Raw genomic sequence first — 13,870 nt, 5'->3', positions numbered from 1 at the left:
ACCAAAAAGTAGGACGGACAAATTTTGCTGTCACGTCCTTATTTCCTCCTTTGGCTGAGGACCTGTGGACCCCTTGATGGCCGGCTCTGGCTCTTGGGTCAGATTTGGGGCCCTTCACCCTAGATGAGCCAGGCCCCGGCTCTGACCCCCCAGCTACAGCTGCCCTAAAGGCTGCCCCCGGGGCTCAGGGGCAGTGGCCCCCACCTGGCAGCAGCTGAGGTCTTGGTGCCATTTCTGGCATTTCAGAGGGCAGTGCTGGTTCTTCATTGGAAACTTCAGTTGCCAGTTATCTATACCTGTGATTAATAGAAACTAAGGCCCACCGGTTCCAAATACAGCACTCCTGATGGAGGACACCCGGCGAGGATGTGATCCCTGCTCTGGCAGACAAAACGCAGAGTTTCTCAGCTCCCCTTCTCTGCACCATGGTTGTCTGTCTATGAAATGCACAGACAAATTGGGTAAAAATCATTCCCCCCTGGAATGTGGATAGCCCCACACCCTTTCCCTGGTGCCTGGAGAAGGAGAAGCCTCGCAGAGATACAGTGGGATCTCTACCATCTGGACAACACCTGCCCAGGAAAAGTTAGGGAAGGTCACCTGGGAACATCGCCCTGTTCCCTGAGCGCCTGGTGGTTTGTGGATGAAGGGGAGCCGATGGTGCAGGGCAGGCACTTACCCTGCCTTCCAGGAGGCCAAGGCCTCCCATGGAAGGGGGTCCAGATTTATCTTCTCCATAAAACCACCTGTGTCCTCCCCATGAAGTCTGTGATTCTCGAACCTAGCCATGCATCTGAACCAGGCACCAGGGGTGCTTTTCATAAGCACAAAGACTGAGATTCTAAGGTCAGGAGTGAGGTCTGGCATTTTAAAAATATGTCTGCGGGCGATTCCAGTACCTAACAGACTTGAGGACAGCCACCTAAAGGTCTCGGTGAATGTTCACAGGGGTCTGGTAGGTGTATGAATGAGGCCACAGTTGGGACTTTTATTTGTTCATTTAATAATGTAACTGAGTACATTCTGCTCCATCCCAACCTGGTGGACACTCCGAGTTTTAGGCCTCCAAGGTGCTCTCTGGGGGGGCCTCCCTAACGCAAGCCTCATGTAAAGGGAAGAGCTGCCTCCTGGTGGATCCGTTTTGTAAACCCAGTGCTGTAAGGTGGGGTCCACCTCCAGCCACTCACAGCTCTGGAATGCTTCCCGGGAGGTGTGAGTGAGCCCTGTCCTCCTCTCCCTGGCCTGCAGCCAGACGTGTTTGTGCGGGGCAGGTGCATCTGAGTGTGGTGTGTCACTCATCCTTTTTTCTGGCTGTCAAAGGTGCAGATAATTAATAAGAAGCTGGATCTTAGCAACGTCCAGTCCAAGTGTGGCTCAAAGGATAATATCAAACACGTGCCAGGAGGCGGCAGTGTGAGTACTGTCACGCTATCCCTGCGCCGCGCTGCGGTTCCGGGTTTGAGAAGTGGCATGAGTTTGTACTTGCACATTGCATAGAATAAACCGTTCTCAGGCTCGGAGTCTGTCCGGGTCCCCAGGTAAATGTAGCTCAGGATCCCCACACCCGTGCCCACCATTCCGGGAGGGGCGCCCCAGCGCTGCATGGGTGGAACGGGGAAGGTGACTGGTCCTCTCTCCGACCTGTTCCTGGTGGCCAGGTCCTCACAGCATAAGCCCCATCTTCGCCCCCACTCACTGGGAGCCCCACAGCTCGTTTGAGTTTGGGCTGAAGGTGGCAGCACCTGACTGCTCCGTCACCTGGTCAGGTTCACTTTAAGGGGCTCCACTGGGGACAGCTGGCCCGCTTGTTCTGACGAGCCGACACAAAGGTCTTTACCATCCTGCGTCAGAGCAAGCAGAGGCCAGGCTCTGCGAGCCTTTGACTTCTGCATTTGCGAGGGATGAGCTGATGCTTAAGCCTCTCGGCTCATGTTTGAAAACAGCTCCACCCCCGGCAGAAGCTCCAGATGCGAAAGAGCCCCACAGAAGTGCACCAGGGACCTGCCCGCGGCCGAGGGTGGACAGAAACGCGGCTTGGAGCCCTTTTAGATTTGGCCTCCGCCAGGTGTCCCTGCGGACTCCCTGCATCCCCAGCGGATGTGTCCCTGAGATTTGGGCCTGGCATCCTCATTCTCGCCTGCCCACTTGGCCGGCTCTGCTGTTATCCTCCAAGTTCACAGACAAATGGGTGCAAACGCGGCATCCTGAGGCTCGGCCCCCCTTCTCCGCAGCCTCCCTCGCTCCCCCAGCCTTCTTGGTCAGCTGGAGGCAAATGTTTATGAACACGTCGGGGAACGGGATGTTCGAGACCCTTTGAGGTCCACCCGTGGGGAGGAGGATGGTTTCTGAGAGCAGGCATCTGGCCTCTGGCTGGCAGTGCCGGGGTGACAGTGGGAGAGACCTCCCTGTCTCTCCGGAAAGTGCCCAGCCTGGGCTCGCATATCTGCGTCCGGACCTGGGGGTTTATTCTTGCAATGCGCTGCTGCCTCCTGCCGTGCGCGCCGGGTCCTGGCTCTGCCACTGACGAGGCTGCTGCATGGCGCTCCACTCACGCTTCCTCACCAGTGTCTGCTCAGTATCTCCCCTGCTCTCCCGTCCCACTGCCACCTCGTCTTCCGCCAAGAGAAGGGCTGGGGACCACCCCAGGCTGTGATCCTGGGCTCCCAGGGACGTTGCTGTTTTAGCTTTGACTCGGGCTCTCGCTTCCCTGCAGATGGCAGGCTCTGGCCAGAGAAGGAAAGACATGTGCTTTCCGGTTTAACTCGCGTCTGGTGTGTCTGGTCAGCTGGTGGGAGCTTGTGCTGCTAGGGCCGAGGGGTGGGTTCCAGTGGCTGCAGTCAGCGCCCCGCTCCTTCAGGCGGAAGGTGGGGGCAGGGGGTACATTCCCTCTGCGGCTGGCGGTGCCCAGGACATCAAGGGACTTCCTCAGGGGCACCTCCCCTCCCCCCTGCACTCTGCCAGCTGGTGGCCTAGTCTGTGACCACGGCAGAGTGCCACAGGATGTCCCGGGCTGGCCCCCGAGCGCTGTCCGTGGCCTGTGGCCCCGGCAGTAGGAGCCGCCACAGAGAGCTCTTCTCCTGGTGAAAGGTTGGGGGGTGACAAGCCCCAGCACAATGTCAGCCTCAGGCGTTTTGGGGACAGTGGACCCTTGGCCTGGGCTCTGCCTCTGTTTGCTCCCTGCCCCTCTTCTCCTCAGCTGGGAGGTGACTCCCCAGCAGGCAGGCTCTGTTCCTTCTCCTAGGGATTCTCCCTGCCTCCTGGCCGGCTCCGGGATGCACTCCAGAGCCTGGCCTCCTCCCTCCCCCTCCCTGGCCTCCAGTCTGCCTGACCCCCTCTCCCTCCCCTCCCCGTTTCCTTTCCCCTCCTCTCCCTTCCCTCCATTCCTTTCCCCTCCCCTCCCTTCTCCCTCCCCATTCCTTTCCCTTCCCCCATTCCTTTCCCCTCCCCTCCCTTCCCCCATTCCTTCCCCCTCCTCATTCCTTCCCCCCCATTCCTTTCCCCTCTCTTCTCCTCCCCATTCCTTCCCCCTCCCCATTCCTTCCCCCTCCCCCTTTCCTTTCCCCTCCTCTCCCTTCCCCCAATTCCTTTCCCCTCCCCTCCCTTTCTCCCTCCCCATTCCTTTCCCTTCCCCCATTCCTTTCCCCTCCCCATTCCTTCCCCCTCCCCCATTCCTTTCCCCTCCCTTCTCCCTCCCCATTCCTTTCCCCTCCCTTCTCCCTCCCCATTCCTTTCCCCTCCCCTCCCTTCTCCCATTCCTTCCCTTCCCCATTCCTTCCCCCTCCCTTCTCCCTCCCCCATTCCTTCCTCCTCCCTTCCCCCTCCCCCATTCCTTTCCCCTCCCTTTTCCCTCCCCATTCCTTTCCCCTCCCCTCCCTTCCCCATCCCCATTCCTTTCCCCTCCCTGCCAATCCAGGCTCTCCCTTCTTCACAGCTCCACCCTCCCTTCTCCCCCACTGGTTACTGCATCCAGGCTGAAGGGAAGAGAAGGAAGCCTGTACACACCAGCCTCACTTTCATCTCCCTCCTAAAGGGAAGGAGGGGGGAGTTCCCATAGCCCTGCCCCGCCCCACCCCCGAGGGCCCATCGTGCTCAGAATCCACGTTAACTCACCAGCGCCCACAGGTGCGGGCTCTCCACACCTCCCTCCATGCACCCACGCACACAGGCCACGTCCACCTGTCAGCCTGAATCAACTCCATCAGTAATCGGCAGACGCCAGTATGATTTTGATTAACTAGCGTAATTTGGGATTGTCCCAGATGATTTAGACCTAAGTAAAAACTCCTTTTTTTCTGATGTCCTTGTTAACCCCGTTCTCAGGCACGAGGCCGTCTCTCTCCTGGGTGACTCCAGGGCAGGGCGCAGGGGCCGACTGGCTCCACGGCAATGGGCCTCCTGTACCCTCAGGTGACCTCACATGAGGGAAGTGTCACCCAGGGACCATCAGGGACCCCTCACAGCCATGGCTTTGTAGAGACTTCCTCTAGGAGACCCCTCTGCTAATGCTGGGTCCCCGTGGGTTTCTCCTCCGGGGCGCTGAGATCAGCAGGCGGTTGGGGCGGGGGGTGGCTGTGTGGCCTGGCCACGTGCTGGACCCTCAGGCTGGCTCTGAGCCCTGAGGCCCTTAGGCCTCCCCTACGTGTGTCTGCTGAACCTGCCTGAGACACTAAACCTGTGATTTCTGCTGTGCCGCCTGCCCATCCTGCTGGTGTTGCTTTGCTCCTTTCTGTAAAGAACCAAAATGTCCAGGACACTGTGTGCCCTGGGGCAGGGTGTGGGGGGGGTGCGGGGGACAGCTGGTGCTTAACTCTTACTGGGCTGTGGGACTGCTCTGGGGCCCTCTCTGTTGTGGGCTGCTGGGTTTGTGAAGCTTCTCCTGGGAGGAATGCTAACAGCCCCACGCCGCCCTCTGCTCTCAGAGGCCCAGCAGATATGGCTCTCTTGCTTTTCCAAGATTTTTCAAATGCTGCACAAACAGATCGTATTGATCCCTTCTTTCTTTCTGTCTTCACTGAACGTGATCTGTGGATGTCATGTCAGGAAAGAGAATAACTTTATCTCGTGTAAGTGTTTGCTAAACCGAAGGTGTAGGCCCTGCACAATGGGGAAGTAGCCCTGTTTTTCCCCGAGGGTCCTTGTCCTGTGGAATTGAAGGCCACTCCATTTGTTTTGTGAAGACCCAGCTCCCCTGGGGCAAGGTTGGCAGAATTCCAACACATTTTCCCGCCATGACTAGGGTGTCTTCCTCGTGGCAGACAGGAAAACACCGAGCAGGGCCTGGACTTAGCTGCTTTTCATTGCGTTACGCCCCCAATAAAATAATCCTATTTTACTGTCCCTCTCATTCTCTCTCTCCTGCAGGTGCAAATAGTCTACAAACCAGTGGATCTGAGCAAGGTGACCTCCAAGTGTGGCTCATTAGGCAACATCCATCATAAGCCAGGTAGCCAGCCCTTGTGGAAGGCAAGGACGGGGCGGGGAGGCCCGAGGGGTGGGGCAGGATGGGGTGGTGCCTTCTCCGGAAGTGGTTGGGAAGGACTGAGGGGATGGGCCATCAAGGAGAGTGTTAAGGGTGGGACTTGCTGTGGCCTGGGAGGCGTGGCTTCGCGTGTTGTTCCTGAGCAGGGCCAGGCTGGCCAAGACGAGATAAGGAGGGAGGGCAGATGATGGTCTAAATCCTAACCCGCAGTTCTCCAAGCAGGCTGCACACGGGGTATGTAGAGCTGGGAAAGGGCCTGATCTGACCCCCAAAGCCTGGCTAATGAGGATGTCCCAGTTTGGTCCTCAGCCAGCGTGAGGAGCATTTCACCAGTTGCCCCAGCTACAACATGGGGCCCTGGGCTGTTGCCATGCTCCCACTGTCATTTCATTTCAGCAGAAAATGATGCTGTTGGAACTCCCCTTTCCCTCTCCATCTCATGCCGTATAGAAATCAGTGCTATCTATAGATCTTTCTGAGACAGTGGAAATGTTCTATACCTGTGCTGTTCAGTATGGTGGCCACTAATGACATGTGACTATTGAGCATTTGAAATGTGGCTGGTGTAGTTGAGGAACTGAACGAATTTTATTTAATTAAATTTGGGGAATTCCCTGGCAGTCCAATGGTTAGGCCTTGGCGCGTTCACTGCCGGGCGGGCCTGGGTTGGATCCCTGGTCGGGGAACTAAGATCCCACAAGCCGCACCGGCGTGGCCAAAAAGATAAAATTCAATTAAAATTTAAAATAAATAAATACAATTTAAGTAGCTACAGGTGGCTAGTGCCTACCATCTTGGAGAGCTAACTTCCGCCTGAAAGGCCAGAGCAGGGCCTTCTGCTTTAGGCCCTGTTCAGGGCTGAGGTCGTTACTTGAACTGTGACTGCAGGAAGAGAAGGTTGTCAGAAACGTACTCTAGAAGGTGTGTCATTACTTCCTGCCTCCCTTGGACATCTTGTGGGAGTTCAGTCTCTCCCAGTGAAAACTGTGCCTCTCCTGAGGCTACCATCCTACCACACTGGGAGCAGCTTTCTTTTTTTTTTTTTAATAAAGTATGGATATCTTTTTTAAAATTATTTTATTTTTGGCCGTGTTGGACCTTTGTTGCTGCGCACGGGCTTTCTCTAGTTGCGGCGAGCGGGGGCTACTCTTCGTCGTGGTGCGCGGGCTTCTCGTTGCGGTGGCTTCTCCTATTGCGGAGCACAGGCTCTAGAGCGCAGGCTCAGTAGTTGTGGCGCACGGGCTTAGTTGCTCCGCGGCATGCAGGATCTTCACGGACCGGGGCTCGAACCCATGTCTCCTGCCTTGGCAGGCAGATTCTTAACCTCTATGCCACCAGGGAAGTCCCAAGGGAGCAGCTTTCTTAAGTGGCTTTATCCTTCCAAAGAAAGTAATGTAGTTCGTCTCTTCCTCAGGCCATATCTCCCACACTTGGGCATGGCATCATGTGTCTGAGAAGGGAGAAAGGGTCAGGGCCCTTCCTTATTAAGGGTGCATTTTGCCATTTAGTTTAATTCTGAGGTCTTATAGGGCTGTAGCTTATAGGATGTTGGCATAGAAAGACTTGACTCTTTGGAAGCCAACTAATTTAGAATAATTTCTTGCGAACTGAGCTGTCATCTACCTTTGCATCATCTGAGGAGGAAGAGTTTGCTGAGTAAATATTTGATGTGCACCCTGATTAGAGAGAGAAAGCAAACTGCTTTCAAGCCCTTTGGAAGGACCTACTTGCTCCAAACTACGCTCTAAATAAAAGGTGGTCTTAGCTCCCCCTCAAGGTTGGCGTCTGCATGGAATCACTCACTTGCTTAGCCCTCACTCAAGGCTTGGTGCCCTTGTGTGTATTGTGTTCCAGGAGGTGGCCAGGTGGAAGTAAAGTCTGAGAAGCTGGACTTCAAGGAGAGAGTCCAGTCCAAGATCGGGTCCCTGGATAACATCACCCACGTCCCTGGCGGAGGACATAAAAAGGTAAAGGGGCAGGGCGGGGAGGAGGCTATAACAGAGTCAGGCGGACAAGGCTGGTCCAGTTTCCCACGGCAGGAGAGCTGAGGGTCCTGTATTGACTGGCTTGACATGGATTCTCAGCTACCACCAGGCCTGCGGGGCTCCACCTGGGCTGCCCTTTGATGTCCCCTGGGAGCTTTAACACTCTTGATGCCAGGCCCCACCCTGGAGATCCTAATTGGTCTCAGGTGCCGTCTGGGCACCTGGAGTGGAGCTTTTAAAGCCCCCAGGTGACTCTTTAGTGCAGTTAAAGGTGAGAGCCATTGCCCTAGGCCCTGTGGTGGGCAAGCATCCCCAAAAGGAAGTAGCCGTCACCAAAGCCAGCCACGGGAATGTAACCTAACTCTCTAATGGGTCACTAGGCAGTTAGAGGAAATCAGTGATGCTGGAATCCAGATTTCAGCAAAGCCTCTGTAAGTGTCCACGGGGAGGCTGCTAGACCAAGGACCTCAGCACTCCCTGCAGTTTCTAGAGGCCCTGGGCCTGGCTCTGGGTGTCTGTGTGCAGTGGGGGCCGGGGGACACCAGTGTCTCCCTCTGGGCCCATTGCAGAATGCCGTCTTGTGGCTGCACTTTTCCTCTTCTGCATAAATACAGCAAAGTACCCTCTGGGGTCTCCTGCCCACGCCTGCCCTGAAGTTCTGCAAGTGGCTCACTTTCCAGTCTTCAGTGCCTCTCAGCAGCTGACTGAGGAGTGGTGAAGGGAGAAGGGATGTCCGAGAACGGGTGTGGCAACTGAAACCCAACGCCGCAGTGAGCAGCGGTGCAGCCCAAGGGGGCCCCGCTGGTCAAAAGTGGCAGCCGGGCCTTGCTTGGAGGCCGCCAGGGTCCCCACGGCAGTCACCACCTCCTCCTCTGGTTCTGAACAGACACACCCCACCTTTGCAGTGAAAGCCCGACAGCATAGTTTTGGAGAAGCCTTTGCTGGTGTGTTCTTAAATCACAGGTTGCAAACCGAGACCTCGGGGCCGACCTGACCCGTGATGCAGGCGCCCGAAGGCGGGGGGAGGACGGGGTCCTGGCTCCCCACAGGGCTCCCTGACCATCAGGCTTCCACATACTGGGCTTCCCCAGGGGCAGGACTACTTCTCAGTGCCGCCTGGGTCTCTATTAAAAGTGAGACCCAGGGAAATGAGAAGGTTTTCTGCAAAAGGCCGGCTTGTTTCCATCGCAGCCCCCAGCCTGTTTACTACAGGGCGTCCCTGCCCTGGGGAGCTTTAAAGAGACCACGTCCCACCCCCAGAGTCTGAATATATTGTATATGGAATGAGTCTGGGTAGGCCTGGGCGTTGGTGATTCCCAGTTGAAGGAAGGCCTCTACCCCTGACTCTGGAAGCTTCTGTGTCCTGGGAAAAGCTCTGGGCTTGACTGCTTGGAGGCGTGACCCAGGCAAGATCTGCAAGCCATCTCAGCGTCAGGTTCCCCTGCAGCAAAGCGGATGGAAACATTCCCGTCCCAGGGTGGTTGTGAGGCCCGGATGAGGCGGTGTTCAAGAGGATGCCCGGAGCTTTGTCGTCATCAAAGAACATGAGTTAGAGCCAGATCCGAGTCAGAACTTCTCCTGTTTTAACTCATCTCTGTGATGCCTCAGAAAGGGTGGGCTCTGCCCTGCCCACTGCCCAGGAGACACTGACCTGGTCCCAGAGGGTCCTCTTGTGTTCAGTCCCCTATTTCCCTCTGTGATGAGCAAAACTGCTGACAAGCAGTGGAGCGTAGGACCCCTGCCACCTGAGTTCCTTTCAGTTTGGGGGATTTGGGGACATTCCCAGGATGCTGTCCCGTTTTTCTTAAGAACGTAAGTGTTCTTATCAAAGCTTATGTCAAAATGGCCTTTCAGTTGTAGTAATAAGGAAAAGTCCTTTTTTCAGAGTAGTAACCCAACGTGAACAAAACAAGCATATGGCTTAAATGGGAGCCTGGTTTTTCTCTACACTCAAATGCCCCTGCAATAGGCCCTCTTTACCTGGGGTCCAGGGACTCCTGAAACTGTAGGGAGAAGTTGTCATGTGCGTATGAGAGCAGACACGCGTGTGTACACATTTTCCTGGTCTCACCAGATGCTCAAGGAGGTCTTAGGACCCAAAACAGGCTGAGAATTACTGTGTTTACCACTTCAGGACTCATCAGGAGAGAATTATGATGTACTACTGGCATCTCCAGCTAATGCTTTCTGCTTCTGAGCTTCCCAGGTATCCTTTGGAGCTGAGACCTCTGGGTCAAGGATGCTCTACTTCATTTTTTATTTTTAAATTGAAGTATAGTTGATTTACAGTGTCGTGTTAGTTTCAGGTGTACCGTACAATGATTCAGTTATACATACATACATATATATATTCTCAGATTCTTTTCTCTTACAGGTTATTGCAAAATATTGAGTATAGTCCCCTGTGCTGTACAATAGGTCCTTGATGGTTATCTATTTTATATATAGTAGTTTGTACATGTTATTCCCAACCTCCTAATTTATCATCCCCTCCCCTTTCCCCTTTGGTAACCAGAAGTTTGTTATCTGTGAGTCTCTGTTTTTGAAATAAGTTCATTTGTTTGCTTTTCTTTAATTTTTTAAATTGAAGTATAGTTGATTTACAGCATTGTGCCAATCTCTGCTGTATAGCAGAGTGACTCAGTTATACACATAGACATTCTTTTTTTATGTTCTTTTCCATTTTGGTTTATCACAGAATATTGAGTATAGTTCCCTGTGCTATACAGTAGAACCTTGTTGTTTATCCATCCTGTATATAAGAGTTTACATCTGCCAATCCCACACTCCCAGTCCTTCCCTCCCCGACCCCTCTCTCCCTTGGCAACCACGAGTCTGTTTTCTATGTCTGTGAGTCTGTTTCTGTTTTGTAGATAGGTTCATGTGTGCCATATTCTAGATTCCACTTACCACACATAAGTGATGTCATATGGTATTTGTTTTTCTGTCTGACTTACTTCACTTAGTATGATCATCTCCAGCTGCATTCATGTTGCTGTGCAATGGCATTATTTCATTTTTCTATGGCTGAGTAGTATTCCACTGTATATATATACCACATCCTTTTTATCCATTCATCTGTCGATGGACATTTAGGTTGTTTCCACGTCTTGGCTATTGTGAATAGTGCGGCTGTGAACACAGGGGTGCATGTATCTTTTGAATTACGGTTTTGTCTGGGTATGTGCCCAGGAGTGGGATTGCTGGATAATGTGGCAACTCTATTTTACTTGTAGACTTTCTGATGATGGCTGTTCTGACTGCAGTGAGTGTTAACCTCATGTGGTTTCGACTTGCATTTCTCTAATAATCAGCGCAAGCATTTTTTCATGTGCCTGTTGGCCATCTGTACTTCGTCTTTGGAGAAATGTCTGTATGTCTTCTGCCTACTTTGTATTGGGTTGTTTTTCTGATGGAGTTGTACGGGCTGTTTGTGTGTTTGGGAACGATGCCCTACTTTCAAAAGGGCTTTGTTGCACCGTGTTTTCTAGTATACCTGCCAGTGCTGCGCACAGCGGCTGCCACCTCCAGCATCCTCATCAGCCACTGGCAAAGGGGAGGCATGTGTGTGGCTCACAGCTGGACGGCAGGGGCTCCGGCCCCATCCCTGAATCTCCTCCAGCCTCTCCTTCCACACTTTCATTTGCAATTGGGCAATGTGTGTACGTCAAAATAAAACGCGCACGCCTTTTGACCTACTAGCAATTCCACTTCTGGGATACACTTACAGTACACGTGTGAAATGAGATGCCTACAAGGTTATTCGAACACAGCATTGTCTGTGAGAGCAAAAGACTGGGACAACCTAAATACCCACCCACAGGGGCGTGGATACGTTTTGGTTCATCTGCTGTGACAGGAAACCACACAGCCCTCAGCGAGCAGTGAGGGAGCTATGTACAGATGACGATGCAAGGTATTAAGTCTAAACACCCAAGTGCGAAGCTTGTGGATATCGTTGCCTTATGTATGGTAATTTTTTTCCTTTACTCACACAGACGCATGTTTGCGTGTGTGGTGGCCTATCTCTGGAAAGGTACACAAGAAACTCACAGTGATCGCTGCCTCTGGAAAGGGGGCCTGGGAGGCTGGCTGGCAGGTGACCAGGACCCAGCAGAAGCTTAGCCGTTGGGAAACTATGAAACTGTGGTCCCCACCACGCCTCCCTCCCACCCAAGGCCAGCAGTTGGCGGGGCCTCTCCGCCTCACCCTGCCCTCTCCTCTCTTGCAGATCGAAACCCACAAGCTGACCTTCCGCGAGAACGCCAAAGCCAAGACCGACCACGGGGCGGAGATTGTGTACAAGTCGCCTGTGGTGTCGGGGGACACGTCCCCACGGCACCTCAGCAACGTCTCCTCCACTGGCAGCATCGACATGGTGGACTCACCGCAGCTGGCCACGCTCGCCGACGAGGTGTCCGCCTCCCTGGCCAAGCAGGGTTTGTGATCAGGCCCCCGGGCGGTCAGTAATCGTGGAGAGACGAGAGTGAGAGAGTGTGGGAAAAAAAAGAATAATGATCTGGCCCTTCGCCCTCTGCCCTCCCCCAGCTGCTCCTCACAGATCGGGTAATCGGTTAATCACGTAACCTGCTTGTCGCTCACCTCTGGCTCGGGACTTCCAAATCGGTCACGGGAACGAGAGCCAAGTTCATCTTTCCAAATTGACGGACGGGCCAATCATAATAAAATACTTCTAAAAACCTTTAAAAAGATGGCCCTACCCAGAATTTCCTTGGGCAGTTACTTTCGATTCTTTTTTTTCCCCCCCTCTGAGTGCAAGAGGGAGGAGGAGAGGCTCTGAAAGCTGCTTCTGGGGACTCTCAAGGGCCTGGGGGGGGCGCCCCGTTCTGGGGGTGTCACAGAGGCAGCAGCGGCAACAAGGGACTCGACACTTGGTGCGCTGGTGCAACCACAGGCGTAGGGCCACCTTTGGAGCAGGACGGGGTGCAGGGGTGGGGGGGGGGCTGGGCGGGGCTAGGGCGAGGTGAGGGGGGGGTGTGGGACGTGAGGATGCCAGAGGAGAAGCTCAGGGAGGAGATGCTGAGGACGGCCCGGAGGCGCAGCAGGCAGGACACAGCCTCTGCCGCTCACAGCAAACTCGGACCAAGTGGCCTCCGGTTCTTGGTGGCCCGGGGTCTGCTGCGGGTCGGCGTGCCACCCTCTGGAGGGAGGAGGGCTTACACCACGAAGGGCTGGGGGCGGGAGGAGAAGGAAGGTTGCGGGAGTGGCATCCTGTGGGTTACTTCCTCGGAGAAGACCGAGCGCTGGCCTCTTTCTCCCTCCCCGCAGGGTGGGGGTCCTGAGCTGAGGGGCTTCCCTCTGCCCCGCGGAAACCCTGTTTTATTGAGTTCTGAAGGTTGGAACTGCAGCCACGATTTTGGCACCTCACAGACCTGGGACTTTAGGGCTAACCGGTTCTTTGTAAGGACTTGTGCCTCTTGGGGGACATCCGCCTGTTCCCAAGCCTGGGCCTCTGGCATCTCTGGAGTGTACGGGGGACCTGGGAGGTGGCCCCTGAACCTCTCACGGCCACCGCAGCCACCTGTCTGCCCCACCATGCCTGTGTCTGCCGTGTGGAGCCCAGTCACTGCCTGTACCCCGCATTACATCACGCTGTCCCGAGTTCCCAGCCTAACCCCACCCCCTTTCTCAGTAACGGACATTGTTTAGATGGGGAGGCACCTCCTCTAAACCAAGGGGGAAAGTCAAGGAGGGTGAAGTCCGGACACGGCGGGGGGACCTCAGTCTCTCAGTCTTAAGTTGTACTCATCCAGCTGGCATGTCCCTCACGATGAACCTGATGACCTTACTCGGCTCCCTGCCCCTGCCCCCATCCCAGATGGGAGCCAGGGTGGGGTTCGCAGTGACCCTGGACGTTTATGCCTTGTTTACTTGGAGAGCCTTTTCTCCCAGAAGGCCTGGTTCCCTTCCTGTGCCGAGCTGGCAGCAGGTTGGCCGTCCTGGATGCCAGAGATGGCACGGGGACGGGCAGGCAAGGCCCCCAGGGCAGGACCACGCTCCCTCCGTTCCTTACGTCTGCCCCAGCTTGTGACTGCCAGCCTCTCAAGAGAGCCCAGCCGCTGCTCAACCCCAAGAGCATATAATCAGCCCTCACCCCAAAAAGGGAAACATGCCCCCTCGGAAATGGTTCTTCCCCCAGTCTCAGCTGGAAGCAATGCTGTCTTGTCCTCCTGGAGCAGCTGAACATATACATAGATGTCGCCCCTCCCTCCCCATCTGCACCCTGTCGCGTTGTAGTCGGATTTGTCTGTTTATGCTTGGATTCACCTGAGTGACTATGATAGTGAAAAGAAAAAAAAAAAAAAGGAAAAAAAAAAAAAAAAGGACGCATGTATCTTGAAATGCTTGTAAAGAGATTTCTAACCTACCCCCCACGGGAGTCCTA

The 13,870-nt window shown here is 54.6% G+C and overlaps 1 protein-coding gene across 10 annotated transcripts in view; it reads left to right on the top strand.

Annotated features, from left to right (window-relative positions):
- MAPT (microtubule associated protein tau) overlaps positions 1 to 12,985 on the top strand; it is a 103,537-nt gene extending 90,552 nt beyond the window's left edge. For 6 of the 10 annotated variants that reach the window (XM_082678543.1, XM_082678542.1, XM_082678539.1 and 3 more), the window contains 5 exons: positions 1,321 to 1,413; positions 5,362 to 5,443; positions 7,334 to 7,446; positions 11,696 to 11,903; positions 12,754 to 12,985. In XM_082678543.1, the coding sequence (XP_082534669.1) occupies positions 1,321 to 1,413; positions 5,362 to 5,443; positions 7,334 to 7,446; positions 11,696 to 11,903; positions 12,754 to 12,767 (510 nt within the window). In that variant the 3' untranslated portion in view covers positions 12,768 to 12,985. Of the gene's footprint in view, positions 1 to 1,320; positions 1,414 to 5,361; positions 5,444 to 7,333; positions 7,447 to 11,695; positions 12,406 to 12,753 lie in introns of those variants that run through there. The other 4 variants (XM_082678536.1, XM_082678544.1, XM_082678540.1 and 1 more) reach the window with 1 other exon arrangement.
- The last annotated feature ends 885 nt before the right edge of the window (positions 12,986 to 13,870 follow it).

Source organism: Grampus griseus (genome assembly GCF_964374135.1).
Source record: "Grampus griseus genome assembly, chromosome: 20".
In the NCBI taxonomy this organism is placed as follows: Eukaryota; Metazoa; Chordata; class Mammalia; order Artiodactyla; family Delphinidae; genus Grampus; species Grampus griseus.
The sequence above is the reverse complement of the archived record's forward strand: the minus strand, read 5'-3'. Positions and strand labels throughout refer to the sequence as shown.